Genomic DNA, 14,401 nt, shown 5'->3' with positions numbered 1-14,401 from the left:
GAAGCTCTGGCGCTCCCCTTCTCCGCCCCCTTCGGCGGGGTGAGAGGTCAGCAGAGCGCCGGTCGGCCGGGGCGACAATGGCGGGGCTCTGGGTTGGGGCGGCGGCGCTTGTCGGGGTCGGACGGCGTGGGCGGCGGTTGCCGCAGCCGCTGATGCGGAGCTCAGCGCTGTGGACCCTGAAGGTGAGGAGCGAGCGGGCTCCCCGCGGGCCTGGGCTTCGCTGGGCTTCGCTGGGCTCGCAGCCCCGCAGCGCCTGCGGTGGCCGGTGTGGCGGAGAGCGCCCCGCGGTTCCCGGGCGACGCCGCGGCCCGTTCCGCAGCCGTCGGCGCCCCTCGTCCCTCTGCACCCGCGTTGGCGCTGGAGCGCAGCCCTTACCCGGAGGCTCGTGGAGTCGGAGGGGCCCTCCGAGCCGGCAGGCGTGCGCCCTCGGCTCGCTAGCCCCTGGGAGCGGCTGACAGCCGTGTGGCTGGCGCCTACGTGCTTTTTCCCTGCAGCCGTTCTTGTGCCTTACGGCTTCGGCTTCGGCTTCCCAGGGTGGATTCTTAAGGATCCTTACAGTTTGTTTTCTCTTGGCTTTTTCCTAATTTTAGGGACACTGAATTGCTGCCGAAGTAGAATTAGGGTTGTGAGTTTATCTCAACTTCTAAAGTGTCTGCGATGCCAGGATTGCTACTACCTTTTACGTTTGAGTTGAGAGCCTATTTCAATTGAATTACATCGCGGTTTGCTGTGTGTGCATCCTGTGAGTTTAGTTTTCTTTTCTATGTAGTGGTTAGCCGGAGTTTTGTACAATTGATCTAAACCCATTTTTCCTCTGTGCTGTGTGCCCCAGGGTTTCTTGATGACAGCCTTGGCTCATATGTTGGAGTGTCTGTGGGCCGCTGTTAAGACTTTCTCTTGAAAATGGAGTCTCTTGTAGTTTCTGAGCAAAGACGACTTGACTTTACTAATAGGGTTTATTAAGTCATTTCAGCGAATTCTTTAAAATGAGGGTCTCCCTGAAAACCACCTGTCATTTGGTTCGTCTGCTTGTTAAACTTCCTTAAAAGAAAAAAATCTTTTAAAAATTGTCACATAACTTGATTTATTGTCCTTGAGCTCTAGAATTGGAAAACACTTTAGAGATGATCTGGCCCATCCCATTCTCTTAAAGAGGAGGGAACTGAGGCCCAGGTGAGCACTGTGGGAGCTCCAGCTCCAAGTGGAAGTGAGCCTGCACCTGTGTTAGCTTAGCTTCAGCTTTGGATGCCACTCTCAAAGTACACAGTGTTCTTTGTGTGGCCACAAAATCTGTTTTTAAATGCTTTTGTTATCTTAGTCTTTGTTGGCTACATTAGTTGCAGTTGTCACATCTTATGCTTTTACATAGGAGGCGGCCTGGTGTAGTGGAAGGAAGGCTTGGGCTTTGGAGTCAGTCACACAGATGAAGTTTTGTATATTAGACAAGTCACTTTGCTGGGACTCAGCTTCGTCCTTTCAACTACTTTTTTATTCAACAAATCTTTATTGGATTATTTCCTGTATTCTACCAATGGGGAACAAATATAGTTTCTGCTCTCTTAGATATGGTAGTCTATTAGAGAGAGACAAGTAAGTGTAAAATGCTATTAGGGGAGAGGTCTTGGTGCTATAAGAAAATACAATGGAGAGATTTGACCAAGTCATGATATTGAGCTCTATGTCATAGGTACCGTTCTGGTGCTTTACTTGATTAATTTATTCAGTCCTCACGACAGCCATATAATCCCGATTTATAGATGAAGATATTGAGGCACAAAGTGTTATGTGACTTGCTCAAAGCTATGGAATTGGTAAGTGGCAGAGCTAGGATATAGGACTCCAGAACTGGTGCCCTTAATCATGCTATCCTGCTTAAGGGAAAGGACTGTTTTCCTTTGGAAGTGAAAATTGAAACAAGTTTTGAAGGATAAAGTGACTTGTAAAGATAGAAGAGATGACTGTGAAAGAATAGCATGTGCAAAGGCCCTGTGGCCAGAGGGAATGACAAGATATAAGCACTGAGAAAAGCCTACTTAGGCTGTAGTGTGCAGAGATTAGACAGTGCTAGGGAGGTAGGTATGAATCAGGTTGTGCTTGCTTTGCAGATCAAGCTATTACTTTTGGTCTTTATGTTATAGTGATGGGAAGTCATTCATGTTGGAGGTAGGAAGGATTGCACTGACATTTTAGATTGGTGAGGCTGAGAGGAAAGTTGTTACAGTATTTATTGCTATATACTTTTTAGACGTTATTGGGGTATAATATATAAGCTTTGATCTTTCTCCATACTCCCCCCCCTTTTTTTAAAGATTTTCTTTTTTTTTTTTTTTTTTTATTTTTTATTTTTTTTTTTACATTTTTTTATTTTTGAGAGACAGAGTGAGCAGGGGAGGGGTGGAGAGAGAAAGAGACACAGAATCTGAGGCAGGCTCCAGGGTCTGAGCTATCAGCACAGAGCCTGGCGCTGGGCTCGAACCCATGAACCGTGAGATCATGACCTGAACCGAAGTCGGATGCTTAACCAACTGAGCCACCCAGGCGCCCCAAAAGATTTTATTTATTTATTTATTTTTTATTAAAAAAAATTTTTTTTTTTTTTAACATTTATTTATTTTTGAGACAGAGACAGAGCATGAACAGGGGAGGGGCAGAGAAAGAGGGAGACACAGACTCTGAAACAGGCTCCAGGCTCTGAGCTTTCAGCACAGAGCCCGATGCGGGGCTTGAACCCAGGAACCGTGAGATCATGACCTGAGCCGAAGTCGGACGCTCAACCGACTGAGCCACCCAGGCGCCCCTAAAAGATTTTATTTTTAAGTAATCTCTACATCCAACATGGGGCTCAAATTTACAACCCTGAGGTGAAGAGTCACCTGCTCCACCCACTGAGCCAGCCAGGCACCCCATCTCCCGCTTTCTTTTAGTGTGTTGCCAGAGACTGCATCTTGTCTATTTCTGTGTTCTCAGCGCAGTGTTTAACACTATAGGTGCTGGATGTGTGACAGTACTGACTGGAGTAGAGTGCCAATAAAGAATTCCTCCCATAAGTGGGAAGAATCTCTGGAGTTCACTGTTACTTTGGGGGAAGAACTTGCACTGCTGCTTAGCTTCTTTATGTGCTTTTTTTTTTTTTTAATTAAAAAAAATTTTTTTTAACACTTATTCATTTTTGAGAGTGAGAGAGACAGAGCATGAGTGGGGGAGGGTCAGAGAGAGAGGGAGACACAGAATCCCAAGCAGGCTTCAGGCTCTGAGCTGTCAGCCCAGAGCCGGACATGGGGCTCGAACTCATGGACTGCAAGATCATGACCTGAGCCGAAGTCGGATGCTCAACCGACTGAGCCACCCAGGCAACCCTCTTTATGTGCTTCTTTTACATGAATTTGAAATGTGCTCCACTGAGTCTGCCTTTGAAGCAGAACCATTTAAATATTTTATTCCTGCCATTCCTCTTTCCCATCCTGCAAGCCATTTGGTTGGTTGGAAAGCAGACTGGCAACTCTAGACCCTAGTGTCCCCATTCTTTTAGCCAGTTAGCAGAACTTGTTTGCTTTTAGGGTATATGTAGAGTTGACCTTTTAGTCTTGTTTTGTGTATCAGCACATTTTGTTTAAATACCCAGTTTTTTTTTTTTTTTTTTTTCTGTCTCCATTTTTCAGTGGCTCTAGGATGTTGGTTTTAGGGTGATTGTTACAGTGTATTGAACTCTTATATGCCTTACATGGTTTCATGTTTTATCTCTCATCTGTATAGCAAGTAGGTAAAAAGTTGCAGTATTACAGACCAGGAAACAAACATTAGCAGTGAAGTAACTTGCTTAAGGACACGATTGAGGCAGAATTTCAACCTTGGATGGTATGATTCCCAAACCTTGTTTTCACAGTTACAAATTGTCTCTCATTTAAGTGATGGTCTCATTATATGGTGCATTCACAGAACTTAAATGCTCAAGCTTTATGTTCCTTAAAATTCCAAGAATTTCTTTTCTAGTCTTGAAAAAGAATGTTTAAGCCTATCTGAATGCTTTAGAATTGCCCGGAGGTAAATCTTTCCAACATGCTGATAAATTTCTGACAATCATTTGGGAAGAAAATTTTCTAAGATTATTACAGAAACCAGTTCTGGCATGATAAAATGCTTATGGACATTTGTGTATTTATACATCTGCTTTTTGGGTTTTATTTCGTCAAGAGGTTCAGAACTGAGGAGTGATTGGTAAAATCCTTTTCTAAATAAGAGGGAAAGATGGGGGACAGTTTAATCAAAAGAGTGAGGGAAAAGGCATTGTTTAAATGATTCCAAAAATTTTTAAAGATTTTATTTTTTTAAGTAATCTCTACACCCAATGTGGGACTTGAATTTATAACCTCGAGATTAAGAGTCGTATGCTCTACTGACTGAGCCAACCCTTAAATGATTCCTATTTTTTAAAAGATGTGGGTAGGGGCGCCTGGGTGGCTCAGTCGGTTAAGCGTCCGACTTCAGCTCGGGTCACGATCTCGCGGTCCGCGAGTTCGAGCCCCTCGTCGGGCTCTGGGCTGATGGCTCAGAGCCTGGAGCTTGCTTCTGACTCTGTGTCTCCCTCTCTCTCTCCCCCTCCCCCGTTCATGCTGTGTCTCTCTCTGTCTCAAAAATAAATAAACGTTAAAAAAAATTTTTTTAAAAAAGATGTATGTAAATGGGAGAATAGGGATGAAAAAGGAAATTTGAGAAGGAAACATATTTTGGGGGTAGAAACAATGTTTCCTTTTAGGTAACCTGAGTTAGATGACTACAAGAGTCATGTTGAGTTGGTGGGAAATAAGAGGGAAATTGGCGGCAGGTTTTTGGGTGATCTGAGGTAGAAGTTGGATGTGAACTCTGCAGGATATAGTAAGTTAATACTTAACTGAATACTCCATCTTTTTAAATTTATTTATTTTTTTGTTTTAGAGCATGAGCGGGGCAGAGGAAGAGAGAATCTTAAGCAGGCTCCACACTCAGTGGGGCTCGATCCCACAACACTAGGGTCATGATCTGAGCCCAAATCAAGAGTTGGATGCTCAATCGGCTGAGGCACCCCGACACCCCAAGAATACTCCCATCTTATTGCCCTAAATTCAGATTTGAAAAAAAGATGAAGAGACAGGAGGATTTAGAGGAATGGTTTGAGAGGAGTCTGTATAGTTCGTTCCTTCATCTAGAGATGTAGTTCTCTGTCCCTTCAAAGAGTGTGTGTGGAGCATCTGTGAAGTGCCTGCTACTATGATATGTACTGAGGAGATCAAAAGAAACTAAAACATGTTCCCTCACCGTGTCCCTGGTGTAGAGAGGTCAAGGAATAAAAATAAAAGACTGAAGGAAGAATTTGATAAGGTCTGTAGTCTTTAATGATAGTGATTTCAGTAGTGTGGTATATTCTTATATATAGAAATATTGCTTTGTTTTGAAGATACCTTCCAGTAGTTGGAGCAAATACATACTGTTTTGAAAAATCAGGGTGTTGTATGATTTAAAAAAAATTATTTTAAATTCCTACTGACATTTTTATAAAAAAAAAAGACAAACTGTGATGGGGTCAGTATTAATAAGATAAAAATAAAAGTGAATTTCAAAAACGTTGGAAAATATAATTTTCAGGCTTATAATTTCAGTCAGGAAAACTAATAGAGCATCCGTGGGACACAGCTGGTGGCTTAAAACCACACTTATTTATTCCTTCACAGTTATGGAGGCTAGAAGTTGGAAATCAAGATGTTGGCAAGGCCATGCTCGCTCTGAAGGCTCCAGTGAAGAATGCCTCCTTGTCTCTGGGCTTCTCGTAGCTCCAGGCATCCCTTACCTTGTGGCTGCAAGTCTCTGCCTGTGTCCTCACATGGCCTTCCCTTCCTTCTCCCTGTGTGTACTCTCCTCTTCTTTCTTTTCTAAGGGCACTTGTCTTTGGATTTAGGGCCATGACCAGGATCCAGGATGATCCCATCTGGAAATATATCACCAAAGACCCTTTTTCCAGAAGAGGTCATAGCCACAAGTTCTAAGATATGGACACACAATTTTGGAGGCCACCATTCAATCTGCTACACCTGCTATGTGCCAGGTGCTGTTTAATGCTGGGGTATAACGGTGAACGTCTCTGCCTTCATTGTGGTTATATCCAGGTAGAGCACACTGACTGTGTTCACAGAAATAGATGAGTTCAGGGTTGCCTGCCTGGCTCAGCCAGTTAAGCATCTGACCTTGGCTCAGGTCATGATCTCACTGTTTGTGAGGTTGAGCCCCACTCCAGGCTCCACGCTCTCTCTCCCTTTCTCTGCCCCTTGCTCACCACGCTCTCTCTCAAAAAAAATAAAAATAAAAAAGAAATAAAAAAGAAATAGATAAGTTCAAAGAGCAGTAAGTGCTCTGAAAGGAGAAAAATAGAGTGGTGGTGGTATTGAGAACTGCTAACCTAAAAAAAAACAGGGGGCACATTTCTGAGCATGTGGCATTTGAACAGGAAAGTGACCCAGATTACCACGTGACAATCTAGGGGACTAGCAATCCAAAGGAAGGCCAAGCAAAAGCTCTGAGTTGCGATCGTATTTGGTATAGTCAAGGGATGGGTGTGGCCAGTGTGGCTGGAGTGAATGAATGACCGAGGAGTGCTAGGAGATGCGGTAGGTAGGCCAGTCATATAGGGGCTTGTATGTGCAATTTATCCTAATCGTGAGAGTCCCTTGGAAGATTTTGAGCAAACTGGATCCATGTTTTGGAAAGACCATTCTGAATGCTATGTGGAGAATGTCCTAGTGGAGACTGGGGTGGGAAGAGTGGCATCAGGGAGACCAGTTAGGAGGCCATTGTAGAAGTTCAACAAGAGAGGATGGTAGGGTGGTCGCACTGGAGTTAGACCTGGGAAGACTTGGGATATATTTAGAACTAGAGCCAGTAGTATTTACTGTTGGGTTCAAAGGGAGATGTAAGCAAAGAGTGGAATCAAGGATCCCTGAAAGGAAGGCACAAAAGGCTGCCGCATATTGTAGGATTCCTTATATATGAAATGTCCAGAATAGGTAGATGCATAGACAGACGGCAGACTAGCAGGTGCCAGGGGCTGGGGGTGGGGACTGGTAGAAACTGCTAATAGCTAAGGGGTTTCTTTTTGAGGCAATGAAAAAATGTTCTGGAATCAGATTGGTGATGGTTCCACAACTTTGTGAATATCCTAAAATACATAGTTGTGTACTTTAAAAGAATGCGTTTTATGGTATGTGAATTAAATCTCAATTTACAGGGGGGAAAAAAGAGTGACTCTTAGGTCTACCTGAGCCCTTGGGTGGGATAGTCTTAGTGTTTTGGAACGCTGCAGCTTGGGGTGGAAGATGAAGACAGCAGTTTCCATTGAAATGATTTGATGGAATTTACAAAACACAGAGGGATGGTTGATCTTATTTGTTGTTTGTGGGGTGCTGGATGGCTGTGGAAAGTATTTTGAAACCATATTCTAGGGTTGATGATTCTAGGGTTGTTGCAAATGGCAAAGGAGGAAAAAAGCTGTATTCACATTTAATCATCAAACCGCCTTCAAATGATTCTCGTTTCCACAGCTGGGGTTAACTAAGTTGCTCAAGGTCACACAAGAATTAAGTGGGAGATTCAGGATTCAAAGTCAAATCTACAGTGCTTTTATTATACCATATTAATAAACTTAGTAAAAAGAATAAAGGAGAAATTTATACATCTTGACATGAAAACTAATTTGAACTCCCTAGTAGCCACAGAGAAGAGGGAAGCAGTAGGCTATTGACTGCATAGAATATGTAAAGAATATGTAAAAACAGGGCCACCTGGGTGGCTCAGTCGGTTGAGCGTCTGACTTCCGCTCAGGTCATGACCTCGCAGTCTGTGAGTTTGAGCTCCGCGTTGGGCTCTGTGCCGACAGCTCAGAGCCTAGAGCCTGCTTCAGATTCTGGGTCTCCCTCTCTCTCTCTCCCCTCCTCTGTTCATGCTCTCTGTCTCAAAAAATAAATAAACATTTAAAAAAAATAAAACCCCAATTCGTCGAATAAATAAGTTTGATACTCATTTTACAAAAAAATGCAGTCATCTTTCTTCCTATCTCATTGGTTGTCACTGATCTAGCACTTTGTGAAAGTTACAGTTGTGGAGAAACAGTTCTATTGGAGGTGGGATGGTTAGGTTTCCCAGAAGCCTGAAAGGCTGGTGGTCAACAGAAGAGTGAAGAAAGCAGGATAGAACAGGGGAAAAAAAGGTAAGCAAGGAAGGGGCCTCAGCTGGAGACTAGCTTTAGTCTCACCCTATAGGGGAGCTCTGAAGCAGTGATTCTTAAAGTGGGGACTCAGTCTGTAGCAGAAGTAGCATTACCTGGGAACCTGTAGAAATGCAAAATTTTCAGTTGCCCCCCAGACTGGCCAATTAGAAGCTGGGGATGGAGCCCAGCAATGTTTTCACAAGCCCTCCAGGTGATGCTGATACACAAGAAAGTTAGAGAAGCACTGCTGTAAATTAGCCCTGTTCAATAGAATGTTATGCGAGCTGCAAATGTAGTTTTCTAGCACTCACATTAAGAAAATAAGATGAAATTAATATTAGTGTATTTTATTTAACTCAGTATATTCAAAATATTTAAACATATAAATGTAAAAAAAATTGAAGTCTTTTGCATTGTTTGGGTATTAAGTCTTCACATCTGGTGTGTATTTTATACTTGGAGCACATCAGAATTTGGACTGGTGCATTTCAAGTGCTCAGTATGTGGCTAGTGGCTGCCATATTGGACAGCCAGTTCTTAATAACCAGAGCACCCTACTGAATTGGTCACACTTTGAGGTGAGTGGGGATGGCCTTTTGTACACCCTTGTTAGTCAGTCATTGGCTGTGGGCTGAGAGAGGGGCAGCTCCCGGTCTTAACGGAGAACTCCTGTCTGGTTAAGGCAAGTGGGTCAGTCCAGGGAGCAGGTGTGAGTTGTGAGTGGTCAACACAGCAGCTGGGGAAGCCGTGCTGACTGCTGAAGAGGCTCTGGAAGGGGCCCTGGCAACATCTGCTACAGGTGGGATGGGAAGAATGGCCTGAGAGGGGAGCTGGGAAGAATGGCCTGAGAGGGGAGCTGGGTAGAATGATGACAAAGTTTAGAGTTGATGTATGCAGTTTCCTGGTGCTCTAACTCACTGTGGAGGCATAGCCAGAGAATCTTGAGGTTTGATCACCTCTCAAATACCAGGTATTCAGCCTCGCTTTTGACGGAAGGTCAGACTGTAGAAGATTGGGCTGGCTAGTGAGGTCCCAAAGACTAAATAGTTCATGTCTGTTTTGAAGAAAAAGCTGTGCTTAAGTGAAAAAGCCTGACTTACGTGTTTTTGGAGGTTGTTCCCAGGTCGCCCTGGGGCTGTTACAATGCTGCAGTTAAATACTAAGCGAGGCTGCTCCTTGTGAAACATGGAGAGGAACTTCTCTTGGAGATTTTGAAGCTGAAGCATTAGCTAATGTTGACTTTCACCTTGGTAAGATCACTTTATGGCTCTGTTAATCCCTGGTCTTGAGGATAGCTGCTACTTTGAAGCAGAATGCATCCTAATCATGAATTAGCCTGTTAACAGATTTTAGTATTATCCATTTGAATGCTGCTGTGGATGTGTTAAGCATAATGGTAGTTTTGATTTTTACACTAGCGTTTGGTTTTAAACTAGTGTTTACGTTTCTTTCTTTCTTTTTTTTTTTTTTTTTGAGATAACTGCTAGTGGATTTACCAGTTTCGGCTGCCACATGAGGTCATGTCCAGAATGTGAAAGTAGGTGCTGTGTTAGAAACACATATTTGTTTCCCTGTTTGCAACGGCTGGAAAGCTTGTATGCAGTTTGTTGAAAAGCTATAGCCTTTGTCGTCCTACCCCTCCCCTCCCCCCCGCATCCCCCCCTTTTTTTTCTTTTGGTTAACAATTATTATGTACTTTATAGAACATGCAAATCTGAGTCTGGACCAGAGCTCCTGATTATTACTACCCTAATGGTAACTCCCAAAGGAAGGGTCTGGTACAATTTTAAGAAGGGAACAGCTGTATAATTGGATTTAGTTATTGTGTAATAATCTCTTACATTTTGTTGGTGCTTTACAGTTTGTAAAGGTTTGTGTGATCCTTTCAACAAGTGTAGGGTATCTCTACATTTTACTAAAAGAAACAAAGTCCAGAGAGATGATTTGCTTGGTGGTGCATGACTACGAAGCGGTGGACCTAAGTGCTGACCCAGGTCTTGTGACCCTGAAGGTTCTGCTACTTGCCATGTGCCACACTGTTAGCAGATATTTCTTTTCCACATGTGGAAATCTTTATCTTGTAGAAGAGAACCAATGGTAAGAGGTTGTTGGGAAGTCATTTTGTATACACTGACCTTTCTCCTCTTGGCTGTGATAGGCTAAATAGTCTTTATAATTGGAGTTGATTCAGGTGTTTCCCTTGAACTTCTGTTTTTAGGAAATACCTTAAAAAACTTTGGATGGAGCTTGTAGCCAGTTTGTTATATGCTTAATAAAAGTAATGAATTAAAATTCTGTGTAGAGGTGCAAATTAAGCAGATTTCTCCTAACTATTCTCTGTATTTAAAAAAAGAAATTTTAGGAGTGCCCAGATGGCTCAGTTGGTTAAGCGTCTGACTCTTGATTTTGGTTCAGGTCATGATCTCACGGTTGTGAGATAGAGCTGGGTGTTGGGCTCTACGCTGGGCTTGGAGACTGCTTAGGGTTCTCTCTTGTCCCCTGACCCTCCCTCTCATGCTCTTGTTCTCTTTTTCTCTCTCAAAAAAATAATAAATTTTAGGGGCTCCTGGCTGGCTCAGTTGGTGGAGCATGTGACTCCTAACCTTGGGGTCATGAGTTCTAGCCCACGTTGGGTGTGGAGATTACTAGGAAACAAAATGATGAAAGAAATTTCATGTTGTATCTCTACAAAAATTATCTGATTTTTGACCTGTATTTTTTATAACTTTGATCTTCCATAAAGGTCTCCCAGGAGTGAACAGGAACAGAGAAAGGCCAACTATAAACCAGTTCAGACCCTGGTTTCTTCTTTATAGTTCTGCTCTTCTAGTTTTGCTTGGACCAGTTGTACTTCTAGTTACTTGGTTAACCAGGGGAATCCATGTTTTTTTTTGAAATTTTGGGACACGTTATCACAAATTCAAATGTGTAAAAGCTATATGCTTTTTTTTTTTTTTTTTTTTTTTTTTAAATACTGGTGGTAAAATAGTCTGAGGTCTTCAGAATCAGGTATTTTAAATAGTAATAAAAAGATTCCAAAACACCAGTTTGATCAATAAGTATAGTGCTACAGCTTCTACATTTTGGCCAGATGTAACTTGTAATAGAGTGGATTTAGTTTTAAGAAGTGTGTGGCATAGACTTTTTTTTTTTTAAGCGTAGGCTTTTTTTTTTTTTTTTTTTTTAAGGTTTGTTCATTTTTGAGAGAGGGAGAGGGAGTGTGTGTGCTTGTGTAAGCGGAGGGGGGTGCAGAGAGAGGGGATAGAGGATCTGAAGTGAGTTTTGTGCTGACTGCAGAGTGCCTAATGTGGGGCTCGAACTATGAACCATGAGATCATGACCTGGGCCAAAGTCAGTCACTTAACCTACTGAGCCACCCAGTGGGCACCCAGGTGCCCCTGGCGTAGATGTTTTCTATTTTAGTTTTAGGTTACTGATAGTTTCACTGGAAGTAAATATAGCATAATTGAGTCAGCGCCCCCAAACAGTGGTCAGAGCCTGGCAACTTGAGATTTCTGAGTGGTTTGGGGATAGAAACTCTTACTTTTGGGGAAGTGTAGCTTATTCCTCATGGGCTCATCTAATTAGGTAGAGTCTGGAGGTTTTTATTCCCAGAAGTAGCCTGGAAACTTAGTGCATTAATTCATACTGATGAAAATTTATGAAATCAGCTCGATTTACACCAAGTAGGTCTGCATGTTTGTTAGTTACTCTGAGTGTAGTAGTAGTTCAGCAGTGAGATCTGGGTCACTGCCTTGCGTGGCCTCACTGGCTTACATGTTGACTTTGGATCGAGTGCATATCCTCCCATGATCATGAGAAGCTTGTACACATTAGATACCCCTCTACTACATAAGCTCTTGTTTTTTTGATAACTGTGGTTTAGGTTTGTAAGGGACCTTAAAGAAAAGTCATCCAGACTTTCATTTCTTAGCAGATGGGTTAGAGTGGTTTGCTCAAGTCCTAGAGTTAGGGTTAGAATTCAGGTTTCTTGATTTTCTTTCCCATAGTTCTTTGCTGGGTGGTAGGGTGCTTTTTAAAGTATTCCCCTCCCCAGACATAAACATCGCTGTTGTTCTCACTCTTCATAGGTAATTAGAATACCTAAAATGTCCATCCCAGGTTGTGTTTTTTTTGTCTGCAAGATGCACATTTGTCATCAGGAATCAGTTACAGCCTTTATTTGTTAGTGATTAAAGACACACGTGTGATTTTGTCTTTTATAAAAAGATCTTGTTGACCTGTTCTTATAGCAGACCACTATGTGCCTTACAATATTAGGGAGAATTTGTAAAAATGTCAACTATTTTGTTGTTACATTTTATAAAATGGGTAGGAAGCTTGCATGTTATTTATTTTGTGTAAATACCCTAGTGCTGGTTTGCAGCAGAATGAGAAATTTCCAGGGAGCTTTTGTTTTTCTTTATTCTTGGAATTTGTTTTCTTAGTTTTCTGCATGGGCTGAGGCTATAAACACAAGACCTGATTTTCTGGAGAAGTAGTATTACCTTTATCTTATTAAGTCTGATGTGGGACTAAAATTGCTAAATATAGCTGTTCTGCTGAAGGCAGTGGAAGACTGAATTTTTATTTGAATGCATAGAGTGGTGAGACCCTCCTGGTAAATTGTTGTTGTTTTTTCCCTCTTTTAATTGTATCTTTGCATAGACATTGGTGTTCACGTGGGAGGTGCCATTACTTTTTATTATCTCAAAATAAACTCCAGAATGCTTTGAATAGATCTGTGCTTAAATTTTGCAACCATTGCAACCTAGCCTAATGACTTTGGACAAATTAAAATTCTCAAGACTCTGTTCTCTCATTAAAATTGGGCCTAATACTCTTGAACTTACAGGGATGTCTGAAGGTATTTAAGAGTGAGTTTTGGTCTTTAAAAAAATTTTTTTTAAATGTTTGTTTATTTTTGAAGGAGAGAGAGACAGAGTGTGAGTGGGGGAGGGGCAGAGAGAGAGGGAGACAGAGAATCCGAAGCAGGCTCCAGGCTCTGAGCTGTCAGCACAGAGCCCGATGTGGGGCTCGAACTCACAAACTGTGAGATCATGACCTGAGCCGAAGTCGGACGCTCAGGTGCTCCAGTGTGTGCCTTTTAAAGACCAAAACTCAGGGGGCGCTTGGGTGGCTCAGCTGGTTAAGCGTCCGACTTGGGCTCAGGTCATGATCTCACAGTTTGTGAGTTCCAGCCCCATGTCGGGCTCTGTGCTGACAGCTTGGAGCCTGGAGCCTGCTACGGATTCTGTCTCCCTCTCTCTCTGCCCCCTTCCACTCATACTCACTCTCTCTCTCTCTCTCTCTCTCTCTCTCAAAAATAAGTAAATGTAAAAAAATAAAAAGCACACAGTATGAAGTGTGTTTTCCCAGTTTCCAACCAGTGCCTTTACTAGTCTTTTACTTTTTTTAAATTTGAGAGTGAGAGAGCACGAGTGAGTGTGTGCACAAGTTGGGGAGAGGGGCAAGGGGAGAGAGGGAGAATCCTAAGTAAGCTCCGCGCTCAGCTCAGCCCATTGTGGGGCTCAATCCCATGACGCTGGGATCATGACCTGACTCAAAATCAAGAGTTGGATGCTCAATGGACTGAGCCACCCAGGCACCCTGATTCACGAGTCTTTTACTTGATAGTGTGAACTTCATTTTTAAAGTGTCTTTCTTATCTATTACCTTCACTCTTATATTAAGATTACATTTTGTAATTTAAGACTTGGTGCTTTAAAAAAATAAGATCTTTGAGTTTATTTAAGAATGTTGGTATAAAAACATTTGCCTCTTATTAGCGTTGTCCTCTTAGAAAGTTCTGAGGGGTAGTACCATTTGCTTTTCACTAGCCCCACCTTTTTTTTTTTTTTTTTTTAAATAGCTTTATCAATGACTACCGGGTAAATTGTTTTCTTAAACCTCAACTATACATTTTATTAGTGATGATTCTTAATGCTTTAAAGCCTTAAGAGAACATTTTTTTCCACATTTATAATAATGAATTAGAAGTCAACTTGATTATTAGTATTACCTTTTCACTGTACCTGTATGTTTTCCCTGTACCAGAAAAAGTAGACTAAGAAATCCCATTCAAGACCTCAGCAAATAAAAAATTCTATTTGATTACTTTCTGGTCCTTGTGAAAATTGGAGCCCCTTGAAGGCCAAGACTCTTGTTTTA

General features: G+C 42.2%; 1 protein-coding gene across 6 annotated transcripts in view; it reads left to right on the top strand.

Moving 5' to 3' along the window:
* The first annotated feature begins 36 nt into the window (after positions 1-36).
* Positions 37-14,401, top strand: part of PCCA (propionyl-CoA carboxylase subunit alpha) — a 413,570-nt gene continuing 399,205 nt past the window's right edge. For 2 of the 6 annotated variants that reach the window (XM_019443968.2, XM_019443970.2), the window contains exon 1: positions 37-182. In XM_019443968.2, the coding sequence (XP_019299513.2) occupies positions 78-182 (105 nt within the window). In that variant the 5' untranslated portion in view covers positions 37-77. The remainder of the gene's footprint in view (positions 183-14,401) is intronic. The other 4 variants (XM_053890918.1, XM_019443967.2, XM_019443966.2 and 1 more) reach the window with 2 other exon arrangements.

The sequence above is a fragment of the Panthera pardus genome, unplaced genomic scaffold (assembly GCF_024362965.1).
Source record: "Panthera pardus isolate Hobbes unplaced genomic scaffold, ASM2436296v1 HiC_scaffold_1, whole genome shotgun sequence".
NCBI classification, from domain to species: Eukaryota; Metazoa; Chordata; class Mammalia; order Carnivora; family Felidae; genus Panthera; species Panthera pardus.
Note: the sequence above shows the minus strand (reverse complement) of the source record. Positions and strands in the feature narration are given on the sequence as shown.